At 42.6% G+C, this 25279-nt stretch overlaps 1 protein-coding gene across 3 annotated transcripts in view; it reads left to right on the top strand.

Moving 5' to 3' along the window:
* PSD2 (pleckstrin and Sec7 domain containing 2) overlaps positions 1 to 25279 on the top strand; it is a 55387-nt gene that overhangs the window by 5489 nt on the left and 24619 nt on the right. For 2 of the 3 annotated variants that reach the window (XR_008331653.1, XM_053397480.1), the window contains exons 2-7: positions 10076 to 10667; positions 11555 to 12043; positions 15426 to 15620; positions 21190 to 21270; positions 24251 to 24363; positions 25037 to 25097. Coding sequence is in view for 2 of the 3 variants with exons in the window: in XM_053397480.1 (XP_053253455.1) it covers positions 10117 to 10667; positions 11555 to 12043; positions 15426 to 15620; positions 21190 to 21270; positions 24251 to 24363; positions 25037 to 25097 (1490 nt within the window). In the remaining variant the exon portion in view is untranslated. The remainder of the gene's footprint in view (positions 1 to 10075; positions 10668 to 11554; positions 12044 to 15425; positions 15621 to 21189; positions 21271 to 24250; positions 24364 to 25036; positions 25098 to 25279) is intronic. The other variant, XM_053397479.1, reaches the window with a different exon arrangement.

The following is a 25279-nucleotide window of genomic DNA, read 5'->3' as shown; positions in this document are numbered from 1 at the left end:
ATAAACTTTGTATTTTTTTGGTTTCTGATTTTTTGAGTCATTTCTGCAAGTTCAACAAATTCAAATAATTTTGTTTGCCACTCTCTAATTGATGGGATATCTTGATTTTTCCAATTTTGGGCAATTAATAATCTGGCGGCAGCTGTGGCATACTGAAATAATGTCTTATCTTCGTTTTTGACTTCATCCCCAATTATCCCTAGTAGAAATGCTTCCGGTCTTTTAGGGAATGTATATTTAAATATTTTTTTTAACTCATTATAAATATGTTCCCAATATTTCTTCATTTCCTCGCATGTCCACCACATGTGGAAAAAGTTACCTTCTTTAACCTTGTACTTCCAGCAGTTCTTATTCCCAGTTTTGTACATTTTCCCCAACTTTGCTGGGGTAATGTACCACCTGTACATCATCTTTTCTAAATTTTCCCTGAGTGTTACACATGCTGTAAATTTCATTCCACTAGTCCATAATTTCTGCCATTTGTCATACTCTATATTATACCCCAGATCCATTGCCCATCTCGTCATTACCCCCTTTATTTCCTCATCTTTGGTATCCCACTCTAGTAATATGTTATACATTTTGGATAATAATTTGGATTTGCCTTCGATTATCTCTATCTGAAACTTAGATTTCTTTTCATTCATTCCTACTTTTTTATCATCTCTCCATACTGCATTTATTTGATAGAATTGTAACCAACCCGTTAATTTGTCTTTCAACTCCTCGTAAGGTCTCATCTTCCATCCATTTTCTGATCTTATCAGTAGGTCCTCATAAGTCAGCCTTTCTCCCTCCATATTTGCCTTTTTTGTTATTAGAATATCAATTGGTGATAACCACCAGGGCGTCTTCCATTCTAGGAGTTTTTTATTTCTTTCCCACACTTCGAGTAGGGGTCCTCTAATAATATGATTTGAGAATCCTTTATGTATCTTCTCTTTATTCTGCCATAAATAGGCATGCCAGCCGAACCTATTGTCGAACCCCTCTAGGTCCAACAGGTCGGTGTTTTCCAGATTAATCCAGTCTTTAATCCAACAAAGGCTGGCAGCCTCAAAATATAACTTCAGGTTAGGTACTGAGAAGCCCCCTCTTTCTTTCCGATCTGTAAGGATTTTGAATCTAATTCTTGGCCTTTTGCCCTGCCATATGAATTTCGACAGGGTTCTTTGCCAATCTGTAAATATTTTAGATCCTCTAATCACTGGGATGTTTTGAAACAGGAAAAGCATTCTTGGGAGCCCTTAAGATTTAAAGGCACAGGAGCCCTCTCTGGGCATCTCTTCCGTGTCCACAGCATTCCTGCCCGAACCCTCCTCCTGTTTCCAGGCGTCATATGAAGTTTGCTGCCCGAGCAACCGTTCTTTAACTTCCTGGCATGACCCATCCCTTTCAATGGATAATTATACTTGGAACTGCATTCCAAATTACATTTAATTTAGAAGAGCTCCACAAAACTCAGTCATTTCCAGCCACTTTGTTTCTTGGCTTGGAATCGAGAGCCTCCATTGCTGGGAAGCCTTGACCACAAAATGCAACTTTGTTCATTCATCACCTTGCATAAATGGACATGTGACTTAGCTTGGCTTTGTGATTCCATGTAAGAATGATATTCAATAATCTGCACCTCTCCTTTCTCTTTCTTAATTTTATCTCTATTCACACATCTCAGCTATTCACAACTAGACTTCCCGCATAACAATGCTGCATAATAGCTAAGAAGAGGCCTGAGCTTTTTCAGATATGTTTCATGAGGTGGTGCCAGCGCTGGCCCACTAGGGTCTCATGGGCTCTGCAACCCCCCAGCAACATTCAGAGCAGGCCCCTCCCCAACCTCGCAACAGCCTTTGATTCCCATTTCAACTGTTGAGTAAGGCTGATTTGATTCCCCACCTTGTTCCCAGTGTAGAGTTTCACTTCTCCCTTGTTCCTGATGCAAAACTTTATCCCCTCCTTATTCCTATGTAGATCTTCACTCACCACTTCTTCCTGTGGGGAGGGGCACCATTTTGTGATTCACCTCTGATGCCATAATGACTTGGGCCAGTCCTGGATGGGGCACCCCTGCTGTGGTGAACCAGTGTCCCCATCTAACAGCATTCAGTCCAGCCTTACTTAAGATTACAAGCTATGACCTGGAAAGTCCTTGGTTCAATCATCACCTCAGCTGCAGTTCCGCCATAGGTGCCAACTCCACAGAGCTGAGGTGTCTTCGCCCCCCCCAATCTTGAGGGGCTGGGGTTGCACACATGGTGCCCTCCAATGTTGGGTGGAACTTGGTGCCTCTGAGGCCTGCTAGGTAGCCATAGCCAAGCCATGGCTCACTGACTTGTAGAAACTCCCTTCCTTACTTCAAATACTCATCATTGTATCTCTGCAATCAGAAGCCATTGCTTGCCTTTAAAGTTGTGCAGGAGACTATGGGCTTCTCTACATTTGAGCATCATTTAGCTGTTAATCCACTTTCCCTCCATTTCAATTAGACCCAAGAAGTGTGCAAAAGATTTGCTTGTGCTGTTTTCTGGTTTTGTGCAAATCTGAGAGATCAAAGAAAACAGAAAAGCTTCGCCATTCTAGAGTGCACTGAAAATAGTTACAACCTGGAAAAGAAATGCAATCATTGAGGAAGTAGTGGGCATGGAAAGGGGACAATTGAGCCACCTGCCCTAAAACGTCAAAATGCAGTGTCTGCAACTCCATATGGAGCAGTTTGGAGCCTGATTTTCCCCAACCTATTTTATTTGGGACCCCTGCCTGAAACCCTGGAAAGCTTTTTGCTAGTCAGTGTAGATAAATAATACTGAGCTAAATGAGGCAATGGCCCAATTCAGTGGAAGTCAATACCTTTTATGAATGTGTTTCTAGGGCAGGGATGGGGAATTGTTGATCTCCTATATGTTGTTGGACTCCCAACTTCCATCGGCCCCCGCCAGTGTGTACAATGGTCAGGATGATGGGAGTTGCAGTCCAACATCTGGAAGGTCACAAACTCCACATCTTTGCTCTAAGGAATATTTTGCAAAGGAGCCATGAGTGGTTTCTCTGCAACAGCAATTCTTGAATGCAACAACTAACTGCACACTTTGCAGTGACAGCATGTTGATTAACAGTGCAGGTCCTGTAAAGGAACTGAAAATAGGGTTGCTGAATTTCAAACAGTGAAAAGTTGTTGAGCAGTGTTCCTAATATGTCCTGGAAATTCCAGATGTATGGCAACCCTAAACAGAAAAGTCTTTTTCTGATGGAAGTAGGCGTCTCAAACCAGGAAAATTTAGTTTTAAGTTACTAAGCACCACTGAATATCTTAGCTGTATGTGATCTAAGGGATAGAAGAGAAGAAGAGTTTGGATTTGATATCCCGGTTTATCACTACCTGAAGGAGTCTCAAAGCGGCTAACATTCTCCTTTCCCTTCCTCCCCTACAACAAACACTCTGTGAGGTGAGTGGAGCAGAGAGACTTCAGAGAAGTGTGACTGGCCCAAGGTCACCCAGCAGCTGCATGTGGAGGAGCGGGGAATCAAACCCGGTTCACCAGATTACGAGTCCACCGCTCTTAACCACTACACCACACTGGCTCTCTCAGTAATAGGATCTGGGGGATAAGTAGTCACTGAATCCATGGAGTATGTACCCCTGGAACAGAGTGGTGGAAGAGTAGCTAGAAGACAACAAAACAAGGGAAGCAGACAGGGATTTGAAGATAGAAAGGGCTAAAGAGGAAGGATTCAAGGAGAGGAACCTCACAGAGCAACACAAAAAATGAAGGTGGATAAAAAGCTATGAATATCTCTGTAAGGGGACTGTGAATATCTCACGCCACTTCTTCCTTTTACATCTGGGCCTACAAAGAGGGACGGGAAACAACCCAATCTGTCTTAATAATTGCCTCTGATTGCCAGAATGCAACAACTCAGCTAGCAAGTACAAAAAGAATCTCTTTGACATAGATGGGAAGACGAAGGACAGTCAGATGTCCAAGGTCAGACATAGCAATTTTATGACAAGAAATTGTTCTGAAACTGATGGCCTCTCCCTCCACCCTATAGGCATTGACTGGATTTTAAAATAAATATTTTGCCAATAGGGATCTTTGAAAATTGTAAGTTGGTATGTGTGAAAGTAGCTACCACACATAGCTTAACCTTCACCCACTTGCCTCTTCCAGGCATCCATAATTTATTAGTTAGCTCCATGGACCAGCAGCTGGGAATATTTACAGCAGGACAGCATACCCTCCAAGTGTCCTATTTTCCAGGGACAGTCCTGGAATTACGAAAATCATCCCAGCTTCTGATTTGATCCTGGAATGTCCCCATTTCTCCCACCAGTGCCACTGAGCTCAGGGAGGAGGAGAAGCTGGAGCTGGTCCTGAGCAGTGGCAGCTGCGAGACAGCATCCCATGGCCACCAGTGCCGGCCTCCACCCTTGAGCAGCTTGTAGCAGCACTGGAGAATGGACAAGGAGGATGAGAGATATTGGAATTACATGGTGAGGGAGGGGGAAGAAGAAACTAAACAGGAGACCCAAGAGATAAGGCAAAAAATAGAACAAGTGGACTGTGCGATCATGAACTGGGAGTGGTTGTGGATGACTCGATGGAGGTGCCAGAAAGTTCTCTTGGGGAGGTATGGGAACTTCCAGCAGAGAGGAATTGGTGGCCAGTATGAGCAATGGAGCAAGAGAGAAATAGCTCTATGGAAATGCTCAGTTTGGCTAAACTGGTGTGGGAGATCTTGGCATGGAAGAGTTTCCTGAAATTGTTGGCGACACAAGTTATGTTTCCCTAGGAGGGTAACTTTGAGAAAAGTGAACTAAGGTGCCTCCCACCCCGCCACAGTGGATTAAAGTGTTCAAATATTTTAGGGGGAAAGGAAGAAGAAGAAGAAGAAGAAGAAGAAGAAGAAGAAGAAGAAGAAGAAGAAGAAGAAGAAGAAGAAGAAGAAGAAGCAGCAGCAGCAGCAGCAGCAGCATGATTGGATGAACATTAAAATAGACAAGAATTTTAGATCATGACTTGGCTGAGATTTGTTGGAACTGTTTTAAAGAGGCTTTAGAAGAAACTGGATATAGAAACAGGAGGAATGCTAATTTGGATTATTGGAAAATTATTATAAGGGTCATATTGTGCTGTCTGAGTGGTTAAAATTTTAGGGCTCAACTTGGGAATCTAGGAAATTGGCATCTTGCTGAAGGGGAAACTGGCTGGATTTTATTCTGGAGTGCATATGTTAAATATTCAGAATAGTTGTTATAGATGACTGTCAGACAGGGAAGCAGGAATTCCTTTTTCTTTTTATATATTTTAGTATCTTTTATATCAAGATTCCTTTATTACAAATCAAGGAGGGCCCACACAGGAAGGGGACGTGGAGGTGGGAGGTACCTGCAAGAAAGGCAGGGCAGGAAGGATCTCTCAGAGGGGGAGACTGGGCGAAGAGGGAGGCGCCCAGGTGAGAACTGGGGGGATCTGCCTTGCTATATGTGGATACATGATACGATATGCATAACGTGCATGTGATAAACTGTCTTATAAGTTAGTCCTTCTCTATTCTTTTCTCTTTTTCTTTCCCCTGTACAATTGTGTTTCATATTTTCTTATAAATGACTTTGAGTTTTATTGTTTAATGTTTTTAAAAAACTTTCAATAAAATTGTTATTAAAAATAGCACGTGTGTCACAGGGGAGCTGGCAGTGGGTGTGTATGTTTAATTGTTTTTAAATTATTGTTTTTCCCTAAGTTTTTAGCTACTCTTATTTTATCTGTAAGCTACCTTGAGTCCTGTCAGGGAAGGAAGGAAGGAATGTAATAGATGATGATGATGATGATAAATCATCCCAAATTCAACTTGTACTCTTCAATAGGTATTTCTGTTCTCTGAATAATCCCCATTGATTTTGCACCTATGGATTCTACTTTGCTGCTGTTGATGATGTTGTCCTTTCTAGCAAGGAACAAATGATATTCCATTGCCAGAAGAAGGAGAATTTAAGGGCTTGATGCAGAAGTCTTTGAAAGAAAGGCTTTTACTGTCCTTGCAGCCTCCTTCCATTTCACTGCTAACAAGATCAGAACCAGTTGCAGTGGCAATTCAAAGTCATCCCTGCCCCCTGCTTTAGTGCAACGTCCAGACCAGCAGTGGGAATCCTTCCAATAGCACAGCAATAAAATTACCAAGTAAATCCTTTTTGCTGCCTATTCAGTTTTAATGAAAAACTGGTCTGGTACCAAATCAGGCTCCTAAAGCAACAACAGTCTTGTTTCCAATTACAAGCAAAGCAAGGCCAAATTCTTGCTTCTTTGGTGGACGTTCTTGCCATGTCCTGATCACAATAATGAAAAAGTAGCAGAGCTGACCCAATTTGACCACAAGGCAAAACAGGGAAGGGAAAAACTGGTAGAAACGTTCTGGAATACTTTCCTGTGGGAGTTGCCATGTTATTGATGTGCAGCAATCTTTTACACAGGAGAAAAATAAGATACAGCGAAGAACATAGCATCTAATAGATATAGATCAGCAGGTGATTTGTTGTGGATGAAGTGTATGTTAGACAAAAGTTGTGTTGGGCCAGTAAAGGGGGGGGGGAGCAAGACCTTTTACTAGGGTTAACAAAAATACACAAATTAGTGAACACAATTTATAATATTGTTCTTGAGAACTCTTGTTTAGATGTTCTAGTGTCTCTGTGTTTGAAAATTGGAGAGAAAGAAAAACATCAAACTCTGTAGTTTATAACAGACCTGAGATAAAACCAATATATCATGTTCAGGTGACAAAATGTATGAAAATCTTAGCGGATTCGGAGTATAATCAAAGTGAGGAAGACTGTGATGAAACACAAACAGTTCAGTTTCCAGCATGTTGAGGTTGAAATTCCTGCATTGGGTTAGATGACCCTCAGGGTCCCTTCCAACTCTACAATTATAGGGTTCTATGAGATGGGACGCTGGTGGTGCTGTGGGTTAAACCACAGAGCCTAGGACTTGCCGATCAGAAGGTCGGTGGTTCAAATCCCCGCGACGGGGTGAGCTCCCATTGCTCAGTCCCTGCTCCTGCCAACCTAGCAGTTCAAAAGCACATCAAAGTGCAAGTAGATAAATAGGTACTGCTCTGGCGGGAAGGTAAACGGCATTTCTGTGCGCTGCTCTGGTTCGCCAGAAGTGGCTTAGTCATGCTGGCCACATGACCCAGAAGCTGTACGCTGGCTCCCTCAGCCAATAAAGTGAGATGAGCGCCACAACCCCAGGGTCGTCCGCGACTGGACCTAATGGTCAGGGGTACCTTTACCTTTACCTTATGAGATGGTGATAAACCCATCCTTCTCTTGAGGCAAGCTGAAAGTGAGGACATGTGGAGCAACTATGTTCCATAAATTTGTAGGAAGAGATGTTGCTTTAAAATGAATGAATAGGCCTAACTACCAAACTAAACTACTCACTCCATTTCCATCTCCTTGATGACATCGCCATCACCTATGACAGCCAGGCATAAAAGTAGGGATGTTATGTTCATTCAAACAGGGCACTCAAAAAAACCAGGGTCAAGGCAAGCACAGCTCTCTTCATGTAAATCTTGCCTCTACAGCCACCATCCCCTTCACTGAGCCCCAAACTCAAAAACTGGAGTGGTGGCAGATGCTTGCAAGCCCCAGCAGAGCATCTTTAGTCCTCTAAGCCCATCCCAGGGTCCTTGAAGTGCCCACTGCTACCACTGCTGCCATCGCCCCTGCCCCAAAGGTAAGTTGTTAGATTGGGGGAATGTTGGAAGAGGAGGTGGGAAAGGTGTCAGGTAAGTTGTAGCAGCTCAAACTGAGCACCTTCAAAAGATCAGCTTCTTTTGGAGCAAACTACAGAATACTCGTGAATCCCCAACATAAAGTCTTGGCTTTACCTCTTATTTCTCAGTTTGTGTTGTGCCCCATATTCTCTCTATGGTTGTCACACCAGTTCTTTCTTTTTTTAAAATAATAATAATAATATTTTATTAAGTTTAACAATAGAAAAATAGAACAATAAAAACACAGAAAAAATATAAAACACAACAATACAAACTTTCACAATACATAAAATACAAACATTTAACAAGAGGGAAAAAAGAACAATCAACACACACAAAAATAGAATAAGAAAAACACACATCACTCTTTTCTAATTATTCATCTTCAATTAACTTATTTTCCTGACTTCCTCACGCCTCCCTTTTTTATATCCCTTTTTAACAATTAGTTCAGCAAATTCGTATCCTACTACTTTATCCTTATATATTTTACCTCCCAAGTTTCAAATTTTTATCTCTTATTACTAGAACCCCTTCATTTTAATTCAATGTCATCAGCATTCATACATTTTACAATACTTCTGTAAATAAATTTTAAATTTCCTCCAATCTTCTTCCACCAACTCTTCTCCCTGGTCTCGGATTCTGCCAGTCATCTCAGCCATTTCCATATAGTTGATTACTTGCATCTGCCATTCTTCCAAGGTGGGTAATTCTTGTGTCTTCCAATACTTTGCAATGAGTATTCTTGCTGCTGCACACCAGTTCTTTCTTACAGGAAGTTAATATTGTTCAATTCCAGCAGAAATCAGGGCTCACTCTGGCTGGATCTAGACACAGCAAAAATAACACAATTCTGTTAAATGCATTGTAAACTTCTTAAAGGGAAATCCCATTGGCAAACGACGGGACTCCACAGTGCCATCTGGTGTCACAGTGTGGTAACTCATATAAAGCGCCTTTTCTTTTCTAGGGTAGCTGAGTCCTCTGTCTCTCAGCTGTCCAGCCTGCTTCCTGCTTCCTGCTTCTAGTTCACACATCTCTACTCTAGCTTTGACAGTTGAGGGAGGGGCTCCCCCATTTGTCCTCTGGCAGAGAGCCATTTATTTTGTTATTTAATGATCCATGCTTAGGGGCCATTAGCAAGAAACTTGTATGCCTATTCCAGCAATTGGATCCTTGTTGGATATAAGACTCAGGCATACAGCCTACCCCCACCCCACCCCCCAAAAAGCACCTCAAAACAGTATGTATACCAAAAGTATACTGTAAAAGCCCTCCTTGAATCTAGATGAAATTTCCTCATTACACACCAGTAAATTCACATTTCCAATCACCCTACTGGTGTGATACATCTCAGCAGTATTCATGGGAAGCAAAAGGTGTTACTCTTGCACCGAGAAAGGTATTTATAACTAACTTGTCAGCAGGAACAAAACTGCAAATTTGCACATTTTTGCTGTAGTTTAAGGTGTTACGGAAATTACAAATATTCTCTCATATGCCGAAACTATAAACGCTGCCAGAGACTTATCTATATTTCAGAGTGAAATTGCCATAATCTGCCTTGAGTCTTTAGGGCAGGAGGTGCTGTAAATAAAGAATTCCACTTTTAACTGCAAGGGAAGAAGAAGAAGAAGAAGAGTTTGGATTTTGCCACACGTGATAGTAGTCCAGCAGAATGTAACCGTCTCCATGCTCTCTAGTTGTCAGCATTTCCCAGTTCATGGTTAAGAAGAGCCCACACAGTTCAGTTCAAAGCATAAGGTGTGGAACAGCCTCCCATCAGATGTCAAGGAGATGAAGAACTTTTAGAAGACATCTGAAGTTGGGAACCCAGCCAAAAGGGTGGGGTATAAACACACTAATGTAAGAGATGCCAGTGCATTATGAACTATTCTACTAAGTACAATTCTCTGGTCGTAGAAGTAAAGCTGTTGTGATCCAAATATACAGAGTGATCCACTAGCACTTTACCATGCTAGCTCACCATGCTTTACCAACACCACATAATGTGATACTTTCAGCTGAATTATTTATGTAGGACCACCAATGGACAAGGCACTTTACACAGTATCATGCTTTTGTTTAAAGGCTTAGGAGTTAGGGGAGCAATGGAATCAGGGGCAGGAAGGGAGAGAAAGGTGGACATTTGCCAATGCAGTGCTTGGTGCTTGGGTTTTCTTTTGGCTGGAGATGCCAGGTTTTAATAAGCCTTACCATCATTTAACTGTCATTTAATTTTAAAGACTAATCTCTCTCTCTCTCTCTCTCTCTCTCTCTCTCTCTGTAGGCAATATTCAAATCAACAAGTCAAGCCAGAACCAACAGAACATGAATGGAAATATTCCATTTTCACAATCACCAGCAGCATATAATGAGCCACATCCCTCAAGCATGCAGCTAGCCACAGTCCTCTCGAATGAGAGCAAGTGGCCGACAGAGCCAGCAGAAACCCCTGGCATCACATCCAGCGCCCGGAACAATGCTGACGAGCCACCCAGATCAATGTACAAAGGCACAGATCAGGGTTCCTGTGCGGAGAATGCAGTCCAACATCAGGGAGCAGCAGCAGACACAAGGAGGGAGAAGGCTCTGCAGCAGGGAAGGGGACAGCAAGAACAGTCCGGAAGTGCCAGGGACAGTATCAGCAGCCTGGTGCTGACAAATGGGTTACACACAGAGTCTGAGTCTGGAAAACAGAGAGATTTTGACAGCAAGGGGGAAGCTCTGACACAGACTCAAACCACTCCCAGGACTGGTGCTGCTGCTGCTTTGGAAAAGAACACGGTGCTATTCAGCAAGACACTCAGCAATGCAGGGTTGCATCTACAGCAGGATGTTGCAGAGCTGTTTGATCCGGAGGATGGAGAAGAACAGATAAGGTAACAGAAATGTAGTCCATTCATTTGATACTCAGATTAGTGTGTATGCCTTTGAGTTTCTCCTGAAAGCTGCCTTAAGCTGGGACCTGGGTTTGGGAATGCCACTACCAAATAAACATTTTCAAGGCTGCCGCTGGCTCAGAGGTTGCCTTCCTTTGCTGCCCCTTTTGTTCCTCCTTTCTCCAGTGTGTCAGCTTTTTATTTAAAGGGCTGGTACTCCAACTTGGAGCCATCCCCTGGGGCTGTGCCCTCTGCCTTCTCCAACAGGAATTCCCAGGCAAGTAAACTTCCTTGGGTGGTGGGTGGGCTGATTCAGATTTCTCACCTGAATTGCCTGAGCCAGCCCCAGGGCTCTGTGACTGTGGTACCTCTTTGACACAGAATCCAGACACAAAGGAATTAATTATCAGAGGAGTTGTGCAGTATGTCTTGTATGTCAGAAGCTTCTTGCAGCCTTGCCCAAATGTTTCCCATTTTGGAGCCAGATTCTGTCTTCTTGGTTCTATTTATCATCCTTCTATTTATCAAAGAATTTATCATTCTTTGAAGTTCTCATCCCACCCCTTTCTCTGCTAAAGAAGCAAACTGCTTCACTTGTTTTAAAAATTAACGCAAAAACATTTTGCCTCTTCAGCATGTCATGGAGGTGTCTAAGAAAATACCAGGCGGTTAGACATTTTCTGGTCTTAGAGAGCATCTTGTGTTGACTAGATTATTGCAAAAGTTATATTCTAGGATCAGGTATGTTTCACTGCAAAAGCTTTCCTATATTCTGTGATTTGCATCTCTACTCTTGAAACCCAATTCACAAATTATACTATCTCTGAAAAGCATGACATTCAGTGAGTGCAACTTCTTTATTGTTGAGTGGTATGATTTCATTTCAGCTTCACTGGTGCAGAATGCAAGCTAAGTTGCAGTGATGATGACAGGGAAGATTTTGCATTCAAAGACATCAGGGATGGATTCAGTTCTACCTTTGAAAAAATTGTTGAATCTGACCTCATGAAGGGTACATACTATAGCAGTCTGGATTCCTTGGATGTGCTCTCACTGACAGATGAGACAGACAGCTGTGTTAGCTTTGAAGCTCCACTCACACCTCTTATTCAGCAAAGAACTAAGGAAAGCTCTGAACTTTTAGAACAGAAACTCCTTGCTCACGGGAAGGAAGTCCTGGAGCCCACAAGAACAGATAAGCAGGAAGACGCAATGGCCAGGGCGATAGAAGGTGACTCTGGGAGCCCCCTGAAGCATTCCATCACCAGCAGCCGGTCCGAAAATGTGCTGAGCAGGGTATCTCTGAAAAACATCCCAAATGGGTACCACATGGAGAGACCAGAAGAAGATGCCACAAGGCTTATTAATTCAATCAGGTAAAATGACCCTCTTATACTAACAGCTGTCAATAAGTTGGATATTTGCAGTTGATTAACTATGCTGTTTCAACCAATTATTCATTAATGAATCGCTTGAAAACTCAGCTTTATTTCATATTTTTGATGTTGTTGTTGCAGTATTTATAGAGCTGCAGGCTTTAATTAGTCCAGTTAGTAGATCAATCTATGAAAGTGTAAGTTTATTAATTGTTGGATGCTAAATTTGATTGAAGAGGGTGATGCATAGATTTTGTTTATTAAATTGTTATCACATTTTCATAAGTATCTTCAGAAGGCACTTGTACTGAGATTCTGATGACATGCAAATATATTCCTAATTAATATAAGCCTAGTTAAAGTATTAATTGGTTAAAGACAGATTATTAATTGTATTATTATTAATAATAATTAATTAATTAATTAATTAATTGCATTATTAATAAACTGAAGTGGCAATCCTATACCCACATACCTGGGAGCAAAGTCCATTAAACTTAATGGTACTTATTTCTGAATATAGGTTTGCACTTTAAATTGCATTAATTGGTCAACAACCCTAATTATTTATATATTGCCTCAGTGCTCAAGAAAGCAGGGTCGGGAGGGAAAGGCAGCATATGACTTTACAGTCTAAGTTTTTACTACAGGAGAGAGAAGGAGGGAAGAGATAAATGATGGAAATATATTATCAGGGTTTCTTTCTATAGACTCCACTTCTTGTTCATTCACCTTTAGAAAATGCTCTCTGCCTTCAGGAATTCTGCTAGATGTGATATCAAATGTCTTAATTTGCACCTGACGTGCAAGTTTTTAGGGAGTTAATAATTATCTAGTTTACTGTGGGCACCGATAGTTGCCAAGATCACTACAAGCAGGGAGGACAATCGTCATCATTTTCTCCACCGCGAGATGAGCGCCGCACCCCATAATCGCCTTTGACTGGACTTAACCGTCCGGGGTCCTTTCCCTTTTTACCTTACAATGCTTAGGAAAGCCCCTTTTCTGAAGCTGCTTGTTTGCATTGGGAGGAAATCCCTCACCAGCCCCAGTCCACTTTGGCCAGGGGCTTCCTTTACACCCCACAGAGGGCTTGTCTTCTTTCTGCCCTCCAGAAGCAAGAAAGTCCCCACGGCAGGGAAGTCACTGTTGCTTTCTCTCCCCATCGCCAGCCAATATAGTCAGTCTCCCACCAACCAATCCCCCCATTAGCCCAATACCATTCCCTAGGTAATGTCGGGCTTGCTTTTATTAAGCCCTACTCCTTGATGCACTATGTACAAAAGAATTTTTTAAAGAGGCTTTCTTCTTGGTGACATAGGGACACCACTTCAGAATCAGGCAGGGACTATGGCATGGTATGGCCGATATATGTTTGGTCACGTAGCTCCTTGGCCAGTTCTATATAGAGGTGAGAAAGCTTGATGGGTGTGAAGTATATTGCAGATCTGGTGGGGTGGGAAGAGCAGGTCATGTCATGTTCCGTACAATTCATAGTCTAAAGTTGAAGAAATTACAACTGTAGCAGTGCTGAGAGGGTAGGCGGCTTGCAGTGGCAGAAATCAGATTTTTACACCCTGCGCTTCCATGATTTGATATTTGGGGTATTTGTAGCATTTGGGGGTCTTCGTATGATTCTGTTCAGGCACACCATTGGTTTTGAAGCCAGAGGAGTTGTATATTGTGTGGGGTTTGGGCTAAAGAGTGGGTGCCTAAAGCCAACAAACGATGGCTATGGTTCTAATATTAAATGATAGTAGCTATTGAATGGCAGCAAAAGTGTTAACTGCAAACATTTGTAACAACAGTTTGATTCCACTGGGGGGGGGAAAGGAATATAAAATAAATTATATAAAATAGATAAAATATGGAATATTACAGTTCTATATAAGCTTATGAATGTAATCAAAATTACACAAGGAAAGAGAATTCTGGATACATCTTAAAAGGAAAGCTGTAGTTTTATTGCTACTGCAATAAGAGATATTTTTTAAAATATAAGTTGTTATGGGATTTCATGTTTTTCTGTATTTTCTATTTAAAATGTTAATTAAAAATGTTAGTTTTCAGTAAACGACCATAAAAAGGCTACATCTTTATCTTATAGTAAAGTTATATTGAAGTTCTTTAGGATAGGTACATTTTTTTTCTTTTTTCATTTGCAAAATGCCATATATTCTAAAGGTGCTATAAGGCCAGTGCACGGTCCCAAGACAGAAACCAGGTTAAATCCCAGATGTATGGAATAAATAAGATGTACGGAAAGGAGTTCATATCTATAAATGTGTCAAGATCAGAGCACAGGTTTCTAATCATAACAGCCTAAAAGGGCCTTAAACATTCGGGTCTAAAGGCTGCTTCTGAACATTGTCACACTAGAATCTGTGCTCAGGTAGACAAATGCAACATGTTCAGACGGTTGTGTTTCTGCTCTGCATGGAAGCGACAGCTCAGCCCGTTGCTGCTCATCTCTTTCCATGTATTTTAAGCGATCGTTTATAAAAAATATACTTGAGTGTTCCATACTCATAGTGCGTATGTTTTTGTACCTGAAGGCAACCTGTTATGAGGCCAAAGTAGTATGAATCCTAACATATGTTAACTCTCGACAGCTGTCTTCATAATAAAACTACCCTATCAACTCATTAATCTGGAAGTCTTAATTGATGATCTTTGGCTTCTTGAGAGACCACAGAAACAATGGTTACATATCATTTGAATTGTTTTGTACAGACTGAAGCTGTGCTCCTGACTCACCCCAAATCCTGGTATATTGTGAAGTGTGAGCCCTGTATTCCAAACATCCTATATGTGGAATGCTGAGGTCCTCATCAGACATTTTAAGACAGGGGTAGGCAGCCTAAGTCCTGGGGGCCGGATGCGGCCCATTCGCCTTCTCAATCCGGCCCGCGGACGGTCCAGGAATCAGCGTGTTTTTACATGAGTAAAATGTGTCTTTTTATTTAAAATGCATCTTTGGGTTATTTGTGGGGCATAGGAATTCGTTCACCCCCCCAAAATATAGTCTGGCCCACCACATGGTCTGAGGGATGGTGGACCGGCCCATGGCTGAATAAGGTTGCTGACCCATGTTTTAAGATAAGGCAGAAAAATCCTGTTTTGATGATCCGAACATATAACATGTAAGAAATGTAAGGAAAAATACATTTAAACCAGTGTCTGCCAATGTGGCATCCGCTTGTGGAAAACTACTCTCATATCTATTTGAACAACTTATCAATGTAGATTTGGGGCAAAAATATAGTACTTTGTAAAAACAACATGGTTTAATTGATGGGGGTATTGTTATGCCTAATAGCTTCACTACCCTGTTAAACTTTTGCTTATTTAGCTGTGCGTTGTTGTTGTTTTGTCCTTGCAGTGATGCCAGCATAAAAGATGCCCTTTCTGACTCAGACTCTGATATGGGCAGCACAGAACAACTTGACCAGGGAAGCACAGACACCCTTGTCAATGGCTGCAAGGCAGACAACGCGGCTGCCAAGAGACTGGCCAAACGCCTGTATCACCTTGAAGGTTTCAAGCACTGTGACGTAGCTCGCCAGCTGGGAAAGAAGTAAGTGCCATCATCAAAGAACCAGGATAAGTGCAGAGCCAAAGGGGGAGGGGTGTTTTCTTTTCATGAAAGGGGTGCCCCCCTTTACTGTAATTTGCCACAGAATATGAAAACGTTTGCAAAGGTCTGGAAGTGAGGAGGAAGAGAGAAGATGCCCCTGCTTTTGTAGCAATTGGAGCAACTCAGTTCCTTTACCCTGATCCAGTTGCACATAAAATGTGGATGGAGATGCTCACTGAAGGAAATGCAACATGGGTGAAAAAGATCCTCATTTGATTGATCTGAATGTGCATCCTTACCCACCTTGTCCCAACTAGTCATGCCTACTAAGTAGCCAATGCAGTGTGGCCAGAGTGGGAGAGAGACAGTATACTCAGAGCAGACCCACTGAAATTAATGGACTTAACCGAGTCATGTTAAGAGAGCCAGTGTGGTGGGATGGTTAGAGTACTGGACGAGGATCTTGGAGAGCAGGGTTTGAATCTGCCCTCAACCATGAAGTGCAGTAGGTGACCTTGGGCCAGTCACCACCTCCTATCCTAACCCACCTCACAGGGCTGTTGTGAGGGTGAAATGGGGAGGAGAAGAAGCATGTAAACCACCTTGAGATCCTTGGAATATGAAGGTAGTGTATACATGCAATAAATTAACTAAATAAATAAATAAATGTTCATTAGTTTCAGTGGATCTACTCTGTCGAAAAACATAGCCACCTCTGGTTGCAATGTGACATTGCCATGCTCTCTATGTGGTTTCTGAGTGGCTTTAGAAAAACTTTTTTTAAAAAAAAATCACCCAAGCAGCAGCAGATTGGAGAAACAGTGGTTGAAAAAGGTATGGAGAAACTTTGTTGAATTTATAACATAAAAGGTTTCCCGCTAACATTTCTCCACCACCATTATTATCTAGACAATCTCCACAGAAAAAAAAAAGTTTAAGTTTCCCCAAATTCAGTTCCTCCATGGAAAGCTTCACCCCTTTGCATAGGGTTTAATTGTGTCAGGGCTCACGCAAGGCTTTATCTTGGAATCTTTTCCATTTGAGGTCTTAGCCCTGGGACACATGCATATGCACCTTTTCCCTGAGCACCTATAGAGTCAACTTCCACCAACAGTAAACTGCGGTCAGAGATTAGAGACAGAGTGTGTCTTTCAGGGCTTGCTTCAAATCAGCACCCCTCCCTCTCTCCCTCCCTCTCTCTAATATTTTATTATGTGGGGAAACTGAGCCCATGTTTCTTGTTGTACTTCTGCTCTTAAGGCTTGCTGTATGGCAAATCTGAAAAGGGTCAATAGTTCTTGTCCCCATCCCACAATATTAGCATTCACATTTAAATATATTTTGCACTCAAATGTATGTCTTGAAACTAAATGGGGCAGTTTCCCATCAGAACACTTGTTTCTGAGAGAAGGGACACCTACTAATTTAAAGTCCCAAACAGCATGAAAATAGCTTTATTACAATGTCTCCCAAAGGGCACATTGACCTCATTTGCTGAAAAAAGAGGAACCTGATTTTCTAAGTGACAGCTTCTCCTGACATTGTGCTCCTGCTTTCCATTTTTGTTTCTAATTTAAAGTTTAAAGAGAGAAAGGAGAGAGATGATGGGGAAGAGGGCTGGGGAAGCGTTCCCCAGAGACAAGCAAAGGATTGATGCTTAAAAAGGAATAGGCACATGCTAGAGATTTCAAATCTACTAGGGCCAGTTCAAGTCTTCAAATATAAACTCCACCTTTCTATACAGCCCTTCATCTGAGGATCACAGGGTGGTTTACCATATAAAAATGCAAAAATACACAACAGAGCAACAGGCAAACCCAATAACCCCGATAGTTTAATAGATTGTTTAAAACCAGCAGCGTCTCTTGGGCCCAGACTTGGCAGCCCATACAGTTGCAGCAGAAGCGGTCTTCCCCGATGAGCACCCTGGCTGCTGATTCCTACGCCCGCTGAAGTTTCTGAACCAGCTCCAGAGGCAGTCTCACATATAACGTGTTGCAGTAATTTAATCTAGAGAGGCTACCAGAGCATAGACAGCAGAAGTTAGGCTGTCCCTGTCCAGATAGGGGTGCAGCAAAGCCACCAGCTGAGGCTGATGGAAGGCAATCAGTGCCATGGAGACCACCTGAGGCTCAAGCAACAGCAAAGGATCCTGAAGGACCCCCCAAGCTGCATTCCCACTCCTTCAGGTCTAGGCAACTGCCCACTGATAGTGCCATAGTCTTATTTGGATTCAGCTTCAGTTTGTTGGCTCTCTTCCAGTCCATTACCAAAGCAAGGCAACAGTCTAGCTCATCCACTGCCTCACCTGCAGATGTAAAGGAGAAGTATTATCACCAAGCCCAATACCCTGCAATGCAGGAATCTCATCTAAAGCATCCATCCAACCTCTCCTTAAACACCTCCCAGGAAGGAGAGCCCACAACCTCCCAAGGGAGACCATTCCACTGTCAAACAGCTCTTGCTGTCAGAAAGCTCTTCTTGATGTTTCATCAGAATCTCCTTTCTTGTAACTTGGAGCTGTTAGTTTGGCTTGCTCCTTTTTGATGTGACAGCCCTTGATATATTAGAAGATGGCTACCTTATATCCTCTTGGTCTCCACTTCTCCAGGCTAAACATACCCAATTCCCTCAACCATTCCTCATAAGGCTTAGTTTCTAGACCCTTTATTATCTTGGTCACCCTCCTCTACACACATTCCAACTTGTCAATATCCATCTTAAATTGTGGGGCCCGAACTGGACACAGCACTCCAGGTGTGGTATGACCAAGGCAGGATAAAGGTAAAGGGACCCCTGACTGTTAGGTCCAGTCGTGGCCGACTCTGGGGTTGCAGCGCTCATCTCACTTTATTGGCCGAGGGAGCCGGCGTACAGCTTCCAGGTCATGTGGCCAGCATGACTAAGCCGCTTCTGGCAAACCAGAACAGTGCACGGAAACGCCGTTTACCTTCCCCTCCGGAGCAGTACCTATTTATCTACTTGCACTTTGATATGCTTTAGAACTGCTAGGTTGGCAGGATCAGGGACTGAGCAAAAGGAGCTCGCCCCGTCGTGGGGATTCGAACTGCCGACCTTCTGATCGGCAAGTCCTAGGCTCTGTGGTTTAGACCACAGCGCCACCCGCGTCCCTTAAGGCAGGATAGAGCAGTACTATACGCAGCCTAGAATAGTATTATCTTTTTTGCAGTTGCACTAAAAAAAAATCAATTAAATTTTCCTCAGGGGTGTCCCCACCCACTGGGCCACCAGAGGTGAAACAGGAAGGTTCTGCCTCCTCACCCCAGCCTCGCTTACTGGGGTCACACAGGTCTCAACAGAAGAAGCTGCAGCCACACAACCCCAGTAGACCCCAGAGCCAGTGTGGTGTAGTGGTTAAGAGCGGTGGACTTGTAATTTGGTGAACTGAGTTCATGTCTCCTCTCCTCCACATGCAGCTGCTGGGTGACCTTGGGCCAGTCACACTTCTCTGAAGTCTCTCAGCCCCACTCACCTCACAGAGTGTTTGTTGTGGGGGAGGAAGGGAAAGGAAATTGTGAGCCGCTTTGAGACTCCTGAAGGGGAGTGAAAGGCGGGATATCAAATCCAAACTCTTCTTCTTCCCAGTGGCAGCAGGGGCAGGTGGGGCACTCGTGGGGGCACTGCCCGGTAGGATTCTGCCACCCAAGGTGGCTGTTTCAGCCTGCCTCAGGGGTTGGCCGGTCCTGATTTCCCTGCAGACATCGGCTCCCATCATGACTTTCTCTAGTTGCTCTCTGGAAAGGGAAATATAGCAACTGAGCTGCTCACGAGATGACCAAAAGATGCCAAATGACTAGATCAAGGAGAAAAGGATATCGCCTTGCTCTGCAGCGGAGACATCTCTGCTGTGCTTGTGCTTTCTGAGCCTAATTTCTTTCTGCTTTTACTGCTTGTCTTTAAACACTGCACAGTATGACTGGTAAATGAGATGGCTTGATCCAGGGTTGGCTAATTCTGGCCCAAGAGCCTTCATCTGAGGGTCACAGAAGAACTGTGTGTCATCAGAATATTGCTGACGATATACTCCAAAACTCTGGCTGACCCCACTCAGCAGTTTGATGTAGAGAGAGAACCAGTGGGGTGCTTATGTCTGGAAACAAACTCTTTAGGAAGGACAGGCAAGGGTGTCACTCTGAACATCTAGGAGGGCGGGGAGACTGTTCCACAGGAGAAAGTACTGTGGCTGGAGATACCAGCCCCACCCTGCCTAGGAATGTACTGTTGTCCTCTTGACCATAATCCCCAGGCTGGTCTTGAGAGAGCTGGCCTGGATAACCCATTATGCTATATGAATAAATATCCTAGGAGAATTATTGTTCCAGCATTTATGCTGTTTCAGAAAGGCAATAGGAAAATTTAATAACTCAAAGGAATGGAAATGTTTTTTCTTTGGGAAGGTATGTTTTTAAAAAGACTTTTAGTTACTTTTATTCTTACTCCTTTTGGAATACTAGAGTTAACAAACATGATTTCAAGTATACATAACATGTGAATTGGAGTTTCATGTAAAAACACACTCCCATCAATCACAATGTTTTCTTTTTGTTCTTCTTGTTTGCTTGGCATAGCCTGGGGAATAGTGGTCAAGATGCTTTGATTATTCACAGGCATTTAGCATGGCAACAAATGATTCACCTTTACTCTCATCTCTATCACTTACTGGTAAATCCCACATTCACCAGCAATGCTGGGGAGTTGTGGAAATTAATGTGCTTTTGTTACATATATTGCTTCTCCATATGAATTGAATATATACTAATAAATGCATTTGTTAAAAGCAACAGTGACGGGACACCTTAAAAACTAAAACGTAAGCTTTCATAAACTGTCATAGACGACAGTCTACCAGGTAGACAGAAAGAAAACAGTCTATCAGGTGCCATAAGGCTCTGTTCTTTTTGCTGCAAGACCTACCCATCTGAAAATTCATTTATTGCAACAAATCAGTGCCGGTGCAAAGAGCAATCTGGATGTGGCGGATTTCAACCTGCACCAGTGAGTGGCACCAGAAATGAGAACAAAATCTGGTAATTTACCCAGGCAAGCTTGTTGTGAGAGTTACCATTATTGCAACAAAATATTCCATATCCTTGCTTACCGCATCAGCTCCGGTTCTTTGGTCTGTATAAAGCCTTCATTGCTAGCACTTCTCCTGGCTAGCTCCCAAGTCCTGACAGTTCGTTTAATAACTGCTATTCACCGGTCACTGAGAATTCTAGTGTCTGCTTCATTAATGCAATAATGAAGCAAACATTAAAAGGGGGAAGGGCGTCCAAGTCACACAATGAGTCAAAAATACATACATTTACACAGTGAACTTGGAGCATGGATATTTTTCAAGCCAGTGGGATGGCTTGGCTCTGCAGTTGAAAACCAATGGGACTGGAAAGAGCTTATATTTGGCTGGATCAATTTCACTACAGATGGAGGATGTGCTGGGACAAGTATCTAATGTAGGAACACAAACCCATGTTCAGTGGATTGTGGAATTAGATTCTCTGGTGAAGAGTATGCAGAAGTACACTGACTGTGGCCTCTTTATTTACAGTAATGAATTTAGCAAACTGGTAGCAGAAGAATATCTCCGCTTCTTTGACTTCACTGGACTGACCTTGGATAAAGCACTCAGGTGAGTTGCAAGGGCAGGGATCTCGAATGCGTGAGTTAGAGGTAAGGCCCCACACTATCCATTTCTGTTGCCATCATTTAATTTCAGACATCTCAGGAGTCTAACAAAAATCAAGCACTTTCAACTCTTTATTTACAAATGCTGCCTTTAAATAGGTTAGTTTTATCAGCCACAATTTGGGTCATCAGATAAAGGGCAGGCGACTGGGTGGTAGGCCGAGTGTAGCAATAACACAGTTTCATATTGTGATGCTTTCACTGCCCATCTACAGGCAGGGAGCCTTGAGTTTTGTATGAAGGCTGCTGAAGTGGGAAAGAGCTGTTGGATCAACAGAAGTCCCAGTGCTGGCTCATATGTTGCCCCACTGAAATAACAATCAAAGCTGAAGATTAGCATTGCCTTTTCTGTTACCTTTCTGTTCCCTTTGAAAATCCTTAGGGCTTTATGAAACATTATGAGCAAATATGTGTGAGGATAGCCTGATAGCTCTTTCAAAAGAGAAAAGTCACTTAAGAGTGATTTCTCACGGAGGTTCCAAATGTATGTTTGCCAGTAGAGGGTAGTTCCAGCAGGAGAAGAGGGCTAGGAATACCTTTCCTCACTGGAAAAAGCCCTTCACGAAGCAGCTCCGCCCTCCTGTAAAAAGACATCTGGTTTCAGTATACATGATTCCCCACAACATTTAGTCAGATTCTGTTTCAGACTTCTAGTCCTTTCATTGAGGACACCCAGCCTGTTTAACCAGAGTACATTTCTTCTCAGTCTCTCTTCCCATCTGTTTCTCTCTGCTGTGCATTCCACTTCTCCCGTCTTCCTCCTGCTAGGTGCTGGGCTTGGTCCAAATGGTTACTTTCTGTATATTTGGATGTCACCTAATACAAGCATACATTTCCCCACTGAAATAGCAGGTCAGACTGTTTCTATATCTGGGAGAGCATTTCCCTGCTTAGCTTCTAAATATTTTCAAAATTGCTGTGTTGAACTGCCAAATGAGACTGCCTGGAAGCTTCAGCTACACTCAGTGCAACCCCACACCATCTGATGAATGAAAGCTGCTGGGAGCACATCACGCCTGTACTATGATGTCTGCATTGGCTCCTTGTTCTCTTCCAGATACAATTCCAGAAGGTGGCTTTAAACTACATGGCTCTGAAGAGCTTCCATGTACTTTGGAGACATCTCCACTCGCAGATCCCTTTGCAACATCTGAGATTAGGAGCTTGTTTTTACAGTTTGTGCAACAGATGAAGACAGCAAGAACATGAGGAGAGACTTTCTCTCACTAGAGAGTCACACTTGGGAGTATAAACCTAACCATCTTCCAGGTGTGTTGTAAGACTTTTTGGGTCATAGGGACATATGAAGATGCCTTTTACCAGGTTGTTTGCCCATTTAGACCCTTCTCGTCCTGAGTCCTGTGGGTATAGGGTGGGGTACAAATTTAATAAATAACAATAAGAATAGTAAAACACTGAGTGCTTGTCCACACTTCTGCTTGTTCAGCACCTCCCCCCATCCCCACCCAGAGAAACCCACACTTTCCAGCTGAATTGAGGCAAATGTCAATCAGGTTTTCCACAATTGTTACAATTCAGCGGTAAAAGAGGGTTTTCCTGGGGAAAGCAGGGGGGCAAACAGAAGACTGCTTGGACAGAAAGCACAGGACAAGTGGAAAACCTCTTGGACCCGTGCTTTCTAGGCATGGGATAAGCAAGGTGTGGGCGAGCACTGACTGGCAGCCATAGTTCTCCAAATCCTCAGCCTGTGGTCTTTCCCATTATGTGCAATCAGATCCTTTAAAGTGTAGGTGCAAATTGAACTGTGCCTTCGGCACACAAAGCGTGTGCTATGCCCCCTCCCTGGGTTTCAGGCTGGCAAAGACAGAAGGAATTTTAATTATATTTTTATAACATAGAAACATTTCCCCCCTGTTTTGCTGGAAACTTCCTGTCTTTGGTGTCCACCTCAACTCCTCAGGGTTGCACAGGCTATAAAACTAATTATTTAAGGTTACGAAGGCACACAAAATGGGAAGCAGTGAGAAGAGTTGTGCTAGTTGTTATAAGTGGCATTCCAGGTTTAATCTGACAAGTATCCATGGCACTCACATAACCAGAGCCCACAGTCCTTCTGGATTGCAATAGGAATGTTTAGGCAGAGGCAGAGATGGACAGATGGGTCTGGTTCTGGTTCTTCTCAATTTCACATTTGCTCATTCATAAATTTATTCTATTTCTGGATTAATCTGCATTTAAAAAATAAAATCTGCATAACATTTCGTACTTAAATAATATTTTATTTATCAATGTACACATTTCTAGATGCATTTTATCTGAATATATGCATTTGTAATGCATTCTGTAATGCATTCTTTAAAGCAATGAACTGTATCAAGATATGAAGTTTTCCCCCTTTCACATGTTAGTCCAGGAGTTGTGAATCAAGTCAGATAGATTCATTCATTCATTCATTCATTCATTCCTTCACCTAACAAGATTTATATACTGTTTGATTGTAATAAAACCACCAGGTAGTTTACAAAAAGAATAAAACTTTTAAGGCATCAATAAAGGACCACTAAAAACATTCAAAAGATAATTCAAATCACTGGAAAGCTAAAGCAAGATCAACGCATGTGAACTGTCTCCACGTCTGGGTAGTCAGACGCAGTTCCTAGGTCGGGGCAGACCCACTGTGCCCCAAATCCCCATTGTGCAGGGCTACTCCCAGAGGTCACCATGGTTAATGACGCCGAAAGCCTCAGTCCTGTGCCTTTTTTCATCCCAAACCAGGTATGGTGTTGGCATGCTCAGCTACGTGGAGATTTAACATTTATAATGAATAGTATAATAATAAATAGTAAACTATGACTTTAGAAGTCCCAGAGCCACATCCATTTTAGGTATCTCACAGCCTATGATCAGCAACTTTTGGTCTACTTACAATTTATTTGCTAACTTTCTTACCTTTCCATGTCTAGAACATTCCTAAAAGCCTTCCCCTTGATGGGAGAGACACAGGAACGGGAGCGGGTCCTCATCCATTTCTCACACCGATATTGCCAATGCAATCCAGAAGAGAGCACATCTGAAGGTAACACCACCTTATGTTCAGAACTAGGCCTTTTTGCCCCACATAGCACCTTGCCATAACTAGCTTTTTGAGAGGCTTGCCAGTGAAATCTCCCTTAAAAGTTAACAGAAAACATGCAGAGTTTGGCAGAATGAGCAGAAGGGCTTCCAAAAACAGAATAACTGGCTTCCGCATTTTGAAATAACACAGTGCATTAAATGCACGTTACTATCTGAAGAGGAGTCGCCCCTCCATCAATAAGAGCCTAAAATTATCTAACTGCACCACAGGAGAATATTAATACTGGACTGGCCTATTTAGGATCTTTGTACATATTCCTGAGAGCAGCACTTTGAACCCTTGAAATGAGCTTTATAATGGTAAGTTTTGCTTTTTAAGCAAACTGAAAGGAAAGACTAGACGGTTTCCTGGAATAATTCCACCTGCTTAATAACCGCATTTAGTTCAAATAGCTAAATAGTTATTAGGATGAAAAGTAAGTGGGAGTGAGGCTGTTGCGGAAGTAGAACAATATCTTAATTTGGAGCCAAATGAAGCTGGCCTTCTCAAATTTTGTTCTTGGCTTTTTGAATGTTCCCCTGCCTTGTGAGGGCAAGGACCACAATATGCTGAATATATCTAGTTGTTAGTGCAATTTAGAAAGAGGCTAAATTACCGTACTTGCATCTTCCAGATGGAATCCACACACTCACTTGTGCCCTGATGCTGCTCAACACAGATCTGCACGGCCATGTAAGTATTCTCAGAAGAAGACATACCTTGTGCTCTTGCTCTCCAGCTAGATTTGTTGCTATCTGGAAAATGCCTTTGAAAACTGATGTCATGGCAGTAGTAGACAATGGCAAGGAAGGGCATTCAATTCCGTGCTCTATATGCAGCAAAATTGCTGCCTCCAGCAACATACCCCTCAACTGTC

This window comes from Podarcis raffonei, chromosome 7 (assembly GCF_027172205.1).
Source record: "Podarcis raffonei isolate rPodRaf1 chromosome 7, rPodRaf1.pri, whole genome shotgun sequence".
Classification (NCBI taxonomy): Eukaryota; Metazoa; Chordata; class Lepidosauria; order Squamata; family Lacertidae; genus Podarcis; species Podarcis raffonei.
The sequence above is the reverse complement of the archived record's forward strand: the minus strand, read 5'-3'. Positions and strand labels throughout refer to the sequence as shown.